The sequence below is a fragment of the Lampetra planeri genome, chromosome 52 (genome assembly GCF_965212315.1).
Source record: "Lampetra planeri chromosome 52, kcLamPlan1.2.h2, whole genome shotgun sequence".
Lineage (NCBI taxonomy): Eukaryota > Metazoa > Chordata > Hyperoartia > Petromyzontiformes > Petromyzontidae > Lampetra > Lampetra planeri.
Window position 1 is genome coordinate 5277858 of NC_136158.1, and position 15184 is coordinate 5293041.

The 15184-nt window shown below is 46.6% G+C and overlaps 1 protein-coding gene across 4 annotated transcripts; it reads right to left on the minus strand.

Annotated features, from left to right (window-relative positions):
* Positions 1 to 360: 360 nt before the first annotated feature.
* Positions 361 to 14947, minus strand: EAPP (E2F associated phosphoprotein). 4 transcript variants are annotated; one of them, XM_078616833.1, is made up of 8 exons: positions 14814 to 14947; positions 12740 to 12823; positions 11170 to 11345; positions 9669 to 9803; positions 9064 to 9202; positions 5952 to 6068; positions 4103 to 4247; positions 361 to 2458 (listed from the first exon to the last, which is right to left on the minus strand). In XM_078616833.1, the coding sequence occupies exons 2-8, from the start codon at positions 12802 to 12804 to the stop codon at positions 2291 to 2293; spliced, it is 945 nt and encodes a 314-aa protein (XP_078472959.1). In that variant the 5' UTR covers positions 12805 to 12823; positions 14814 to 14947; the 3' UTR covers positions 361 to 2290. The 4 variants fall into 4 exon arrangements, with proteins under 4 accessions (XP_078472959.1, XP_078472958.1, XP_078472957.1 ...); XM_078616832.1 differs by having other exon boundaries at positions 11170 to 11348; XM_078616831.1 differs by lacking the exon at positions 14814 to 14947 and adding an exon at positions 14434 to 14584.
* Positions 14948 to 15184: the final 237 nt, after the last annotated feature.

The window sequence follows — 15184 nt, forward strand, 5'->3', positions numbered from 1 at the left end:
CTGTGTAATTCCACGCATAGCCGGCCAGATTCACAGTGCCGTGCGCTAACCTCCATCCCGCCATTGAACCCATGTAGAATCATCCATCAAGTTGTTAACCAAATCTGGCCGGGGGTAGTTTGGTGGTTCAGAGTGGTTGGTAAAAGCTTTAGATGCTACTTGTCGAACTGAAATAACTTAATTATCTTACCCTTAATGCAGCCACGGATTGCTTTCATTAAAACTAGGCTGTGTAAAATAAAATATAACGATACGTGTACACAATATTTAAAAATTATGAGCTAACGCAGGAGTCTGCCTCAGCTCATTGCCATCAATAGCCATTTGATATGCGATACAGAATGACACAATTTAAAGAAATAAAAATAAAAGCGGTTTATTTACATATTATTTTGCGTTACTTACAAATATGTAACACCTCACTGCATGTTGACACTTTGGAGAACAGGTCAAATTTTCAAAGTCAAGTTACACATTTATCTTCTGAAACAGATGTTCTGCACGTGTTTGTTTGGCGGTCACAGCAAAATTAGTTCAGCGAGTTTGCAAAACACTAAGGTAATTCATACGGATGGGCACATGTGCTAATCAGCGTGCTATTTTAGTACATGAACTATCGGTTATATTTCGTTGCACCGTGAAGCGTCCCACTCCTCTTGCAGTAAACAATCCATCGTCGTGCTGCATATGCTCCGAGGTCTATGCTGTCCGCCTTCACCATCCCGCACTGACCAGCGGGGCCGCACGATGGTCAAATAACCCCCATCATCCTTCTTGGTTCTTTCGGTAAAGTCACGTAGAAGGGAAATAATAAAATAATAAAAATAAAACATAATAAAATCACTCTCACGACGTTTCGGCCACAACGCAAGCAGCCGTCCTCAGGTGAAGAACAGGTCTGTCGGAAAGACAGCGTCTGAATGTCTTTCCGACAGACCTGTCTTTCCGACAGACCTGTTCTTCACCTGAGGACGGCTGCTTGCGTTGTGGCCGAAACGTCGTGAGAATTATTTTATTATGTTTTATTTTTATTATTTTATTATTTCCCTTCTACGTGACTTTGCCGAAAGAACCAAGAAGATGAATCCCTGCAGTCACGAAAGCTTTAAATCGAAATTTAACCCCCATCATCTTCAGTGTGGGGGGGGGGGGAGACCCTCATCCAACAGTAGACTTACAAAAAGGACTCTGCATCTATCGGTGCACCTCCGATTAGCACGGTTGGCTACCTATGGTGCGAAAGAGATTCAACATACGTACATGCAGGTGCCCCTCTTAAATGCAGCATCACCGATTCTAACAATTACACTTTTGACAGTTTTGAAAGGTGTAAAGTGGCTGGTTCTTGTTGACGAAATGTTACAGGTAGGAACAACAGTTCCACACTGCCCACCAGGGATTATTTGTCTGTCTGTCTGGCGAGCACAGCCATGCCCTCGATTTGTATTTCATAGAGCGCTTCGGCCGGGCTCAGCACCACGTGACGCGCCGCGTGACACGGATCGCACGAATGCGCTGTCCAACCAAGTTCCTACCTGCCCACTCCGATGGAACGTGTTAATGTTCACATCAAAGCCCTACCACTGTTGATGCAGTATGAGCCCCTGGAAGTAGTAATGAGCTGAAGCCGTTTCTCAAATGTAAGAAGTGTACCCGCATACAGTCCTTTTGTTAACTCACAGCTGGATGAAAGCCTCCCCATAGCGTGCTGGTGGCGGGGGCTATTTGACCATACTTCTCACCACACTAGTCAGTGCAGGTTGGTGAATGTGGGGACATAGACATGGGAGTACAGTACAATACAACATAACAATGGCTTTTGCTGCAAAGGCCTCACACATGAGTCTTTACCCAAGTCCAATCAGCCTCTGTTGTCTGCAACACCAACAAAGAACCACATGGGATATACTCTACGTGAAAGAAACAAAATCAACTAAGGTTACCGAAGTAAGAATAAACGTGTGATTATAACATAGGTACGAGGTGACCTATGTCCCGAGTCTTTTGGGATTTGCGACTGAAATTTTGACTTTTCTCCCATCCACGCAGTGAGCGGGGGGGCAGCCACCGGCACCCAGAGGTCGCAACCGGGTACCCGATACCCGTACCCTACCCGATACCCGGCTACCCGTACCCAGTCGGGTACGGGTACCCGTTTGCGACCCTGGTGCGGCCGGGTACGGGTACGGGTAGGCCGTGAGTCACTGGTGAGTCACCGTTTGTCACTCATTTCCCCGGCTGGGTACGGGTAGCCGGGTATCGGGTAGGGTACGGGTACCCGATTGCGACCCTACGAGTGGCTGGCGATGATGTTGAAAAAGTGGTAGACCTCTTCCTTGTCGAAGACGGCCACTTCCGTCTGGCACTCATTGCACGTCACCGGGAAGTACTCCTCTTCCTCCGCCTCCTTCCCCGTGCCTCCCGCCACTGCGTGGAAGCTCCCGGCGTTGGAGGCAGCCTAGCGAAACAACGGCGCAGAATCAGGACGGGCGACAGGACCGGCCGATACGTACGGCCGTGAAACGTGGGACGTTAACTGAAGAGGGTGACGAGAGGACCGTGGTAGCATTTGAGATGCGTGTTTTTCGAAGGGGTTGAGGAATATCCAAGGACATCACTGGCATTTTTGGTTTTTCAAGAGATCTTATTTTTACGCGCTTTTATTTAACTCGCTCTGTCTGTTGTTGTTGTCGTCGTATGCTCAAATCTTGTAACTCAATTTTAACACACTTCCCAATGTGGTATCGACTGCAAACTTCGTATACTTATGTCTGATGACAATAATATATTCTATCATTAAAAATAAAATGAATATTTATAAGCTATCTTTTTACACGCTTTCTATTAACGCACTGTCTGTTGTTTTAACCCACTTCCCAATGTGCTATCGACTGCAAAATTGGCATACGTATGTCATACTGATGACAATACTATATTCTATCATTAAAAATTAAAAAAATTAAACCAACTTTTTTATATGTTATATTTCGGCTTGGGTCTAATTGTCCACACTCAACTGACGTTGGCTGTAAATCACAACGGTCCCTTACGTTATGGCAAGCTTCGTGGAGTTTTGCCATTACGAGTACGGTACATTTCATTAAAGCGTGTTTAAAAAAAAGTATTTTTAAATATTACTTATTTATAGCGCGAGGTCAATCGCTAAGGTGCAATGTGTCACAGACGAGTGCAGTCTATGAGTTGTTTTCACAGTCGGGGGGGGGGGGGGGGGTGGTGATGTTGCCGTGTAATTCTAACCCGGGTCATTTGTGATTAACTTTGCAAAGAAGCGTAAGTTGGACCATGTCATCGGCACACGTTACGAATACCAAATTGGAAACAAGGACGCTTTGGTCAAAATAAATGTGAATTTTGAAAATTAAACGAAAAAAAAAGAAAATCAAAACATTCAAAAATAGAACTGCGATAAAAGATATCCCTACTATAATCACCCAGGAATGTCTGTCCTTAACGCTCGTGACGTCACTACACATCGACCAGCCCACCTCATTAATAATCATGAGCAGGTGACGTCACTCCACATGGAGCACCCTCCCCCCTCATTAATAATCATGAGCAGGTGACGTCACTCCACATGGAGCACCCCCCACCCCCCCATTCATAATAATTAGCGGGTGACGTCACTCCACATGGGGGGGGGGGGGCGAGGCGCCTCCTCCCCCCTCCTCAGCGTCAACTGACAACCCTCTCTACAAAGGCAGAACCCTCACGTCACGTGCTCTCCGTAACGCTGTTGAGACATCAAAGTAAAAAGGACGTCGTGATGAACAAGGGATAATAATCTTAAAATGAAATAGGTCTGCGTCACCACGCCCTTACACACTGCACACGCGTTGATGCAATGAATATCACGTCGCGGTCTGCTTTTCACTTGCAAGTTTCAGATTTACTGCAATACACCCGTCCTTGGGCGGACAACAGGTGACATTTCAGACAAAGGACCATCTCCATAGAAGAGAAACCATCACTCTTGTTCTCCGCTGGATCAAGGCCATGCACAACAACGCATTTTCAAGTTAAATCAATGGCCCCGATAACGGAATGAATTCATTAATGGAGAGAATGAGTGAATGAGCCTCACCTCCTCAGCGCCGGTGGCTCCCTTCCGTCGTCTCTGCTTGCCCTTCCCGCGCGGCCGCGTCATGCGGTAGCGCAGCACCTCTGAGCGGTTCACCGTGCAGTTCAGCACAAACATCGCGCGGTACTGGTGACTGTACAGCTCGTGCCTGGTGCGACGGGTGGGGGAACACAATGGCCGGGCGCCACGGTCGCGAGATGTTAACTACCTCGCCTGGTATGGAGGAGGTCGTGGGTTCGATGCCGACCCTGACGCCTGCTGTATATTTGGTGTCTGTGTCTCTCATCATCACTACGGTGGCTAGGAAATGTTAACTACCTCGCCTGGTATGGAGGAGGTTGTGGGTTCGATCCCGACCCTTACGCCTGCTGCTGTATATTTGGAGTTTGAGATCTCTCTCTCTCTCATCATCACTACGGTGGTTAGGAGATGTTAACTACCTCGCCTGGTATGGAGGAGGTCGTGGGTTCGATCCCGACCCTTACGCCAGCTCTTGTATATTTGGAGTTTGAGATCTCTCTCTCTCATCATCACTACGGTGGCTAGGAGATGTTAACTACCTCGCCTGGTATGCAGGAGGTCGTTGCTTCGATCCCAACCCTGACACCTGTATATTTGGAATTTGCATGTCTCTCCCTGTGGTCGCGTGGATTTTTCTCCGGGTCCTCCTGTTTTAACCTCCACATTTATAAACATGACTGCTATTACTTTTCACACGATAAGCCACTTGGTTGAGCTATCATTTGTGTTCAGGTCGCATCTGAAAAAGAGCTATATAGCTAATTGGGCCTTACCTGTTGAAATAAAATAGTTAAGTTTAGTTTTATATGGTTTAGTTTCTTAGCTGGCTCAACTCACAACATGGGTCTGCCCAAAAATTATTCTTACCAGCAAGCCATTAGCATTCCCACTCATGGCAAATGGGTCTGTACTGTTTTCTATTATTAGCGGGAATTCACCACGCCACCAGTCACAGATCCACGTCTGTCCTGTGACCCGTTCACCAGCAAGCCTACACCATGCTCAGTGGCCTTTGACCGCTGTTGGAAACTCGCAAAATTCATAGTGCGTGACAAATTGCAACAAGCTGACAAAAGCCAATCGATTACGGGAGCCTTGTATTTGTCAGGAAATGATTAAGATTGCAATCCTTGTATCCAAATAATGAGATGTAAGGATACTCCGCATTTCACATGATTGTGAGATATTGCCAAAAATACTCTTATGAGCAGATGCACCCCTCTCCAACCTGCAACCGATAACTAAACAACGATCGGCATCTTTAACCACCAACCTGTACTGCAGGACAGGGTGTAAATGTGCAGGATGTGTGTGTGTAGTGTGCAAATTGTGTGCTGTGTGTGTGTAGTGTACTGGGTGCGGGCTGTGTGTGTGCTTTGTATCCATACAGTGTGTGTGTGCTGCGCGTGCTTTGTGTGCGCGTGCTGTGTGGGCAGTCCGTGCTGTGTGTGCAGTGTGTCCGTGCTGTGCGTCCGTGCAGTGCGTGCGTGCAGTGCATTGTGTGCGTGCTGTGTGTGCGTGCAGTGCGTGCGTGCAGTGCGTGCGTGCAGTGCGTGCGTGCAGTGCGTGCGTGCTGTGTGCGTCCGTGCAGTGTGTGCTGTGTGTCTGCAGTGCGTGCTGTATGTGCGTGCAGTATGTGCTGTGTGTGCGTGCATGCCGTGCGTGCAGTGCGTGCGTGCAGTGCGTGAAATGCGTGCGTGCAATGCGTGCGTGCTGTATGTGCGTGCAGTATGTGCTGTGCTTGCGTGCATGCCGTGCATGCGGTGCATGCGTGCAGGGTGCAAGTGCAGGACGACCGTTGTGAGAGAACTCTGCGAGTTGGTGCACTCACCGCTGGCAGTCGAGGCACAGCGTGGTCATGCACGCGGGGCAGTTGAGCACAGCGTCGCTGGAGGGTGTCTCCTCATCCGCTTTCCCGTCCGCCCTCCCGCTCTGCAGCCCCCGGTACCTGCGGCCCATAACATGATCCATAATAAAGGGGTTTTTTTTGGGTTAGATCACGTAAATATAAATGTCGTTAAACCCGCCACTACCCGGCGCAGCCAATTAGTAAGGTTTGTCCTGTGCACATACTATTAACATTCCCTCCCTTTGTTAATGCTGCTCCCTACCCCCTCCCTTTGATGCTGCTAATCCTGCATAATGCATGGGCATAATATGACTTTGAAACCCCCCCGCCCACCTCCTACGCATTTCCCATAAATATGCTAAATTCCTCTTGATATGCAAATTATTTTGTCAAGGCGCTCTTCTTCCACCTCCAACCCAGCTTATATATACGCTCCAAGCTTAGCAGTGTTTCATTCTTCACCTGAAGACGGATACTTGCGTTGTGGCCGAAACGTCGTGAGAATTATTTTATTATGTTTGATTTTTATTATTTTATTACTTCCCTTCTACGTGACTTTACCGAAAGAACCAAGAAGAAGGTTTGTCACTTAAACAAAAAGTGCCAATTAGTTACAACTTCAGCACCACAGGTCTGTTGGAGAGTAGACCCACAACATTTACAATTCGAGTACCGTGACATTTCGCTGGTGATTGCAACCAGCGTCATCAGGCGATGAGCCAAAATTGTGAAGTCGTCTTCCTGTTTCGGTGTTAAATAGCGTAAAGGTGACATCATCACTGTGAACCTATCAGGTGCGAAGACCAGAGGGGCAGTAATGTAGTCATATAAATTACATGACATGTTGCGTATAAGCCTAATCACCAGCCAGAGGATACACCAAGGGCAAACATCTCAATCTTGCAAAGTGTAAAACTATAATGACCTTAGAGTCCGATTTACATCATTTGGATGATCATTACATTTTTGCGTTGTGGATTTAACAAGAATTTTCAGTCCTTTATCAATGCTCTGCTGGACAAAGGTGGCGTGGGTAATTTGACAGTACTTTAGCATGCTGGTCAATGCGGACTGAGGTGGGGAGAGGCCTACAACTGGTTCAGATATTGCTTGCTACTGATATTAGCTGCATGGTGATGAATCAAACTCAGGTCCTGAGGTTCATAGCATAGTGGGCTAACAATTGCACAAACTCTTGCCTGCCATGCAAACGGTATGCTCCTCATAGGAAATTTTGGGGAAGCTTAGTAAAATTGAATTGCGTCATGAAGTGTTACACGACATGGTTTAAATTTTGATTTAAAACTTTTGTGACTGCAGAGATTCATATTCTTGGTTCTTTCGGTAAAGTCACGTAGAAGGGAAATTATATTTGTATTATTTTATTTCCCTTCTACGTGACTTTACCGAAAGAACCAAGAATACCATATGGTTTGTTCATTTTGTCACCAAGCCAGGCCAGTGATTTGTTTATATTCACGAGATGCGCTTCCAATTGTGCGTTGTCAATAAGAAAAAGCGCCACCGCCAATGTGAAAAGCATTGCAAGTTACATAAATGTCGCGCGGATAAAGACTTGTGAATGGTACACATTCCACCAAACGTCACGCACGACCACGCAGGTGTGGACAACGGACACAACGGTGCAGAAGAGCCAGTGAAGACTGAAGACCAGCTAGCTAGCCCTGGGACTACCCTGACTCGCTGCTTTTGTAAGAGCTGAGCAGGGCAAGCCAGGGGCGACCTTAGAGCAGCGAGGTCTGTGTCCTTGTGAGGGCCAGGCTCGTGTGGCTGAGGGTCGGACCTGAGCCAAAGCTGGGCCAGGTGAGTTAGCCTCCACTAGGATGGTCTGGGTTAGAGGGGTGAAGGAGCTAACGGGGAAACGTTAGCCGAGGGATACTGCCTCGGATAGAACCAGGTGAAGGGGCCGTTACCCCTTCAAGCGTTAGGGTGCGCTACGTACTGTATAATAGCAATTGTTAATAAATACGTGTTGCCTCCGTCAACGTCTCCTGCGCTACTTACGCGTGCGTAAGCAGACGCAGGCGTACTCCAGCAGACTATATGGGTCACCGTGAAAAAAAAATCCCAAAAGGTCGTGAACACTTTGCACAGGCAAGTCTTTCGCGGCAGAGCCGCAGGCTTTCGCGTAATCCTATAAGGAGCGTAGGATCTCGTAAAGCTGGCTGTCTGGCTGCGGTAAACAGGCTCTGGGGTGTGCTCTGTGAGAGATGAGTGCGGGCATGTCGTCCTCGCGACTGCGAGCGCGTTGTAAATGTTGTGGATCGTCGCACGGAACACACACGATGCGCACCAGCACCCCCTGCTGTCGCTCTCGCGACAAAAACTACTAACATTTAAATTATGCACGTAGGCTTTCGCGACCAATATTATTCATAATATAGGTTTTTGGGTCGGATCGCGTTATTTATAAATGTGTCGTAACCCTCCATATAAGACCAGGAGCCAAAGCAGAGCCTCACCATTCTGGCGAATTGCCCGATGATGCTGGATGCAATTACCAGCGAAACGTCGTACTACTCAAATTTAAAAATGCTGTTGATTCTCTCGTAAGCACACCGGTGGGCTAAAGAAGTGAATTATTTTGTCCCTTGAAAACGTGACACATTTTTTACTGATTGGCCGTGTCGGGTGGTGGAGGGTTACGACACATTTATAAATAACGCGATCTGACCCAAAAACCTATATTATGAATTTAAATAATGAACTGAAGTATTTTTTATTTTATCGGATGAGGCCCACTGAGTTATTTAGCTGTTTTTTGTAAGCGACCTGGCCACAAATGATAGCGCAACCAAGTGGCTTCTCATGTGGACATTTATAGCAGACAAATCCTCTCAATGCACGTTGATGATAAATGTTGAGAGAAAAAAACGGATGACCCAGAGAAAAATCCACGCAACCACGGGTGGAACATGCAAACTGCTAATATACAACAGAAGTCAGGGTCGAGATCAAACCCACCACCTCCTACATATCAGACGGGGGAATTCACATCCCTACAATGAAGCGGCGAGTTAAGGGTGGGGAGCGAGCGATGATGTGTGGCGAGCGGTGGGCGAGTTTCTCTGACCGGCGACGCTGCTTGTCCACCCACTCCTGGTCGGCATCGTCCATGCCCGGGTCGTACATGAGCTCATCGTTGGTAAGCACACGGCGTGACGCCTCCTTGCGCTTCTTCAACTTTTTCTTCTTGCGGGCGCTCACACCTCCTACCATCAGTCACCACAAGCACCGCCACCACCATCATCATCAACGCTCACTCTAGCGAGAGAATCAAACGCACGCTTGGGTGTGCAGCTGCTGTAGATTTGAAGCTTTCGTGACTGCAAGGATTCATACTTTTAGATTTTTTCGGTAAAGTCACGTAGGTAAAAAATGAAATTAATAAAAATAAAATAATAATTAATTTTTATTTCATTTTCATTAGTTTTTTTCGGTAAAGTCACGTAGGTAAAAAATGAAATTAAAATTAATAAAAATAAAATAATAATTAATTTTCATTTCATTCTTATTAGTTTTTTCGGTAAAGTCACGTAGGTAAAAAATGAAATTAAAATTAATCAAAATAAAATATAAAGTAATTTTTATTTCATTTTTTACCTACGTGACTTTACCGAAAAAACTAAGAGTATGTGCAGCTGCTGCTCCGTCAACGCGGGTCATGTGCCCTCTCACCCTCGGTAGCCTCTTCCTCCGAGCTCGTCTCAAAGTAAATGTCGTCGTAGAACTCGGGGTTCGTGGCGCTGGTGGCGTCGCCCGTCCCCGCCGAGGCTCCCGCTTGATTGCCATCTCCATCGATCGCCGGCACCGCTGCGTGTCGCCGTAACAAACAAATGGAGAGGATCGTGAATCGAGATACAGAGATGGCGCAAAGGGTGGTAAAGAAATTGAAGGCCGGCACACTGTGCTCATAGCATGACATTCTGAATACCGAACATTATTATTATTCCACCATTGGAACCTCATTTGCCAGTAAAAATATAATTATTTTTTTACCCTTCTATCTGGCAACAAAACTGACACCTTTTTACAAGGGGTCATGTTTGCATAGACCACAATACCTGCAGTCATAATGCAAACAAAAAACATAACTCTGATAATGTGCACATTATGTGCACATTATCAGAGTTATGTTTTTTGTTCACATTATGTGCACATTATCAGAGTTATGTGCACATTATCAGAGTTATGTTTTTTGTTCACATTATGTGCACATTATCAGAGTTATGTTTTTTGTTTGCATTATGACTGCAGGTATTGTGGTCTATGCAAACATGACCCCTTGTAAAAAGGTGTCAGTTTTGTTGCCAGATAGAAGGGTAAAAAAACAATTATCATTATTATTATTATTCTTCAAAACAAGTAAAAAAAAAAGTTTTTCTAAAACAAACCGAAAATATCACCATTGCATTTTATTTTTGGTTTCTTCAAGTCCAAGCTGAAGACCTTGTTTACATTGCCAATGACCCCCTCTCTATAAAACAGACACGTCCACTATTTCTCTACAGCGCCTTGAGACGCGGTTGCGTTTAAACTGTTCATGAATTCCAAACTGTAGTGTAATTGTACAGCTTTCCAATGTTGTTTTTGGGTTGTACCTCGGGTTGTTCAGCACGACGCCCAACGTATCGCTCCACGCGGTACAACCAGAATATAGATAACTAACTATACAGCACAACTGTGAAAAGCTATGCAGCAGTGCTGTTATTATATTGTTATCTCTCTGTGCGTGTGTCCAATGCCCTGCAATGGGAGTTCAAACAGGCAGTCGCGCTCAGACAAAACGCTCAACGCAAAAATGGTTGCATTTGTACAATATATAAATCCACATTGTTGTTGTATCGGCAGTGCCTTGGCCGAGGCAACATCTATCATCAGAAAAATTGTGCATGGAAGAAGGGCCGTTGTCCAAAACATGTCCCATATTTAGTTTCTTTTAAGGCTGTGTGATTGATGAATGTGTTGAATTTTCTTTGTTACACGTGAGTTTGTGCACCACTGCCAATGCAGGGTCGCCCAATAAAGTCAGAGGATGGTCCATTTAACGATGCGGACCGCTTTGCTTTAATCCCATCACCGGCATCCTCATTTAAATACAAAATCCTTACACCAATAGCACCAATGCGGCAAAACTATCACCGTACCATCACCACCGGCGGCGTGTGCGAGCACGTACGTGGAGGGGCCCAGACGGCCGTGATCTCGCGCACAGTCGAGTCCAACTCCTTTGCCATCTCCTTGACGAAATCATCGTCGCTGGACGACTCGCTCTCTCCCGTGAGCACCTCGCGAATGAGGCGCCGCTTCCGCTTGGCCGGACCGTTCAGCAGGACGTCCACCTCGTCCTCCGAGCTACTGCGGTGGGGGGGCGAGCGGGTGGGTGGGTGGGGGAGGGCGCACGGAAAATTGTGGGCAACGGCTACATTTAAATACCACAGCAAATTGTGGTCAATGTTGATTCGATGCAAGCCCACGGTGCATTATGGTCGATATGCCTACGATTAAATCCTGCCGAGTACCGCTTTGGTCCCAGCACTTGAGATCGATTTTGCCTAAATGTTATGCCGAAAGTACTATTGGCATCCATTCAGGACTCTTGTAAAGCAGGGCAACCTTCTTCATGTTAAGATTGTGATGCAAGGAAGCAGACACCACAGAGCTACCTATGAGATTCTTTCAAGTGACATGTGCTGCCGGTTCTGTGAGTAGACCCGTCTCGTCGTCGCTGTTGTCTTCGCCCGATAATTGCGCGGCCGGAGAGTAGTTGGCCGTCTCTGTCGATGCCGTCGGTGCAACACGGACAGGGTCGTGTCTAGGCCAGGCTGTACGGCAGTGTGGTCGAGAGAGAGGAGGCCGGAGTTGGTGTGACGGGATAATAAAAAATTTACCCGTAAAAACAAAGTTTTTCAATATAAATCCTTTATATGCGTGGCAAATAAATTACAGTACGTGTTCAATGGGCCACAACCCAGCCCACATTGGTCTTTGAAACGGGCGGCTAGAGTTCTCTCGTCCTCTGGCTTGAGATGGCTGCCACCTATGGGTCAGATGATTGCCTGCCACCATTAAGCAATTGGTAATTAAATATAAAAAAAAAAATCCTAAAATGTTGAAAATTTTGGAACAAAAAATTTCACGAAAATTAATTGTCACGCACGAGTCTGTGTGCAAAATGTCAGCTCGGCTGGATCACGGGAAGTGGGTTAAAAACCGACCGAAAGATTTGCACGGTCGTAAGTGCGCAAGCAAGTGAACTTAATATAAAGGATTTAAAAAGAGGTGGAGCCTCCTGCAACCACCTCGTCTCCCGAGCGAGTGTGTGCGCCGCACACCGCACGCACACACACGCACCGAGATAAAGGAGGATACGACACATGTAACACAGAACTAATGAGAGGAATTCTAGATTTGAAGCTTTCGTGACTGCAAGGATTCATACTCTTTGGTTTTTTCGGTAAAGTCAGATACCAAGGTACTTTGCAAACCTCCTGGATACTACCAAAGATTTGTCCATGAGGCCATCCAGATATACAAACACAGACATCCTCTTGGGACTTCTCTTCACTTGATACAGCAATTTTGTTGTGACGGTTTCACCTGAAGACGGAAGCTTGTGTTGCCCTCCGAAACGTCGTGATTTAATTCATGTTTTCATTTTTAACCTACGTGACTTTACCGAAACAACCAAAGAGTAATGAGAGGAAGTCATCGGCGTCGTTCGTTCACGACCATCACGTCCTCGTCACCTCAGCTGGTTTTCCTCGTCATCGCTGGGCTCCTCCAGGTAGTCGTTGTGGTCCCACAGACTCATGGCGAGGCCGGTGTCGTCACTGTTACGGCGATAAAAGTAAATAATTATAATTCGATTACAATTACACGTGACAAGTAGGAGAGGGCGATCCATGCATAGATACTCCACTGAAATCACAGCGAAAAACTTTGGAGAAAAAAAATTGTATTGCAAAGCCCCCACCAATCTCAATGGACGTTATAAATCGTTCAATACTTTCCTGTGCAAGATGGAGTCATCGCTTTAACAGTATTTATTTATCATGTGTTGCAAAGAACATAATAAAAAGAAAGCTGTCTCTAGGAGTGGACCAATCAGTTTCAAAGACAATGCATACATTATCAGAGTATGTTTTTGTTTGCATTCTGACCACAAGTATTGTGGTTAATGCAGACATGATTCCTTGTACAAGGTTTCGGTTTGGTGTATTAACATCTTAACACAGCTGTTTTGTTGCCAGAAAAAAGGGGAAAACCTCTTCTCAAGATTCATTCGGACGCTGTCTTTCCGACAGACCTGGTCTTCACCTGAGGACGGCTGCTTGCGTTGTGGCCGAAACGTCGTGATAATTTTATTAAATTGTTATTTTATTTTATCATTTCCCTTCTACGTGACTTCACCGAAAGCACCAAGAATATCTTAACACCAGTTTTGTTGCCACAAAAAAGGGGAAAACTTCTTCAAGATAATAAAAACTAGTAAAGTATCTATAAATCCATCATTCGTGACATTAAGGGTTTAAAAAAATAAAATCACAATCCAGAGTGTAGCGGACTCCCTCAAGTTGAAATAACCGTGCGGAGCGGCCAATTTGCGACTGATTTAGCAGCGGCGTGAGACCACCCAGCAGAGGGAGAAGAGAGAGAGAGAATTGGTTCGTTCTGTGCACTGTGGCTGGCTGAGGGCTGTCACTACCCCCGTGACAGCCGCGTGCGGGAGGGAGACGCACATTGAAATGCGTGGGAGATGCACATTGAATCTGCAAGTCTCACTCGAGTGTGAGACTCGAGGGTGAATGTGTGAGAGGGGGTCAAGTTCATGTATTAGGTATAGCCCTGTGAGCCATTCGGCTCTTGAATCGGGTGCAACAGCAACAAACAAAAAACATGAACAAGAAAACATCTTAAAGTGAATATATGACTGAGTGCAAACAGAAGATCCAAGAAAAGACAGTAAAATATTGCAGAAAAAACACCGTGTACACCAACGCTGTGTGCAAAAATCCCAGTGGGATGCAAGTCAAACAACAACAACCACAAGACAACTTAGATTAAGGCCATCAGTCTAACTCTGTACTACAACAACACAAACATGGCCAAACCAATAAACTTTTCGAAATCATCAAAATAAAGCCATGAAAGCAATGAAACGGTGATCACAGGAACTGACGGAATTTCCACAATAAATGACATAAACAACATGTACTACTTCTAGATTTGAAGCTTTCGTGACTGCAAGGATTCATGCTCTTAGGTTGTTTCGGTAAAGTCACGTAGGTAAAAAAATTAAATTAATAAAAGTAAAATAAAATTTAAATTAATAAAAGAAAACAAATTAAAAAATTCACGACGTTTCGGAGGCAACACAAGCCTCCGTCTTCAGGTGGAACCGTCACAGCCACTACAGCTCCCGTCTCTCCGCTCTCCTCACGCTCGTGTGGACATCGCGAAGACGTCGCTACGATGAGCCGCGTGTGGACATCGCGAAGACTTCGCTACGATGAGCCGCGTGTGGACATCGCGAAGACGTCGCTACGATGAGCCGCGTGTGGACATCGCGAAGACGTCGCTACGATGAGCCGCGTTTGGAGACCGGCGATACGGGAGCCGTAGCGAGCGGTGACCACCTTAGAGGCCTGGGCCGAACGGGCATCGATCATACCCCCCCACGAGACGAACCCTCGCCCCCACTACCCCCCCCCCCCGAGCATTTCGTTAATCGATTTTCCCGCACGACGTTCCGGTTGTTCGAAGGGCATCGCGATAACGAGTTTGTCGCGAGAGTTACTTTAAGGAGCTCGCTCGACTTACATCAACAGGGGAGACCACTTGGCTTGATGGGGGGTGGTGGTGGTGGTGGGTAGAGCACCCACAATCCACCGCGCGTCGCCACGTGATGACGCACGTGAACCGGAAGCGGATCGTGAGAAGTCAACAGGAAGCGCCGAATCGTCGGCTCCCCCCCCCGTTGACGGCGCTGGGACGAGGGAACCGGTTCCCTGCAGTGGGCGGAGCTACATGAGTAGTGGGTGGAGCTACATGAGTAGTGGGCGGAGCTACATGAGTAGTGGGTGGAGCTACATGAGTAGTGGGCGGAGCTACATGAGTAGTGGGTGGAGCTACATGAGCAGTGGGTGGAGCTACATGAGCAGTGGGCGGAGCTACATGAGCAGTAGGTGGAG

What these genes read in the sequence shown, in the direction of transcription:
- EAPP (XM_078616830.1), bottom strand. An exon ending in GACGAGGAAAACCAGCTGAG is followed by an intron (nt 11,349 to 12,739) that starts GTGACGAGGACG and finishes CCCCCACCGCAG; the next exon opens with TAGCTCGGAGGACGAGGTGG. An exon ending in GAGCCACCGGCGCTGAGGAG is followed by an intron (nt 2,459 to 4,102) that starts GTGAGGCTCATT and finishes TTGTTTCGCTAG; the next exon opens with GCTGCCTCCAACGCCGGGAG.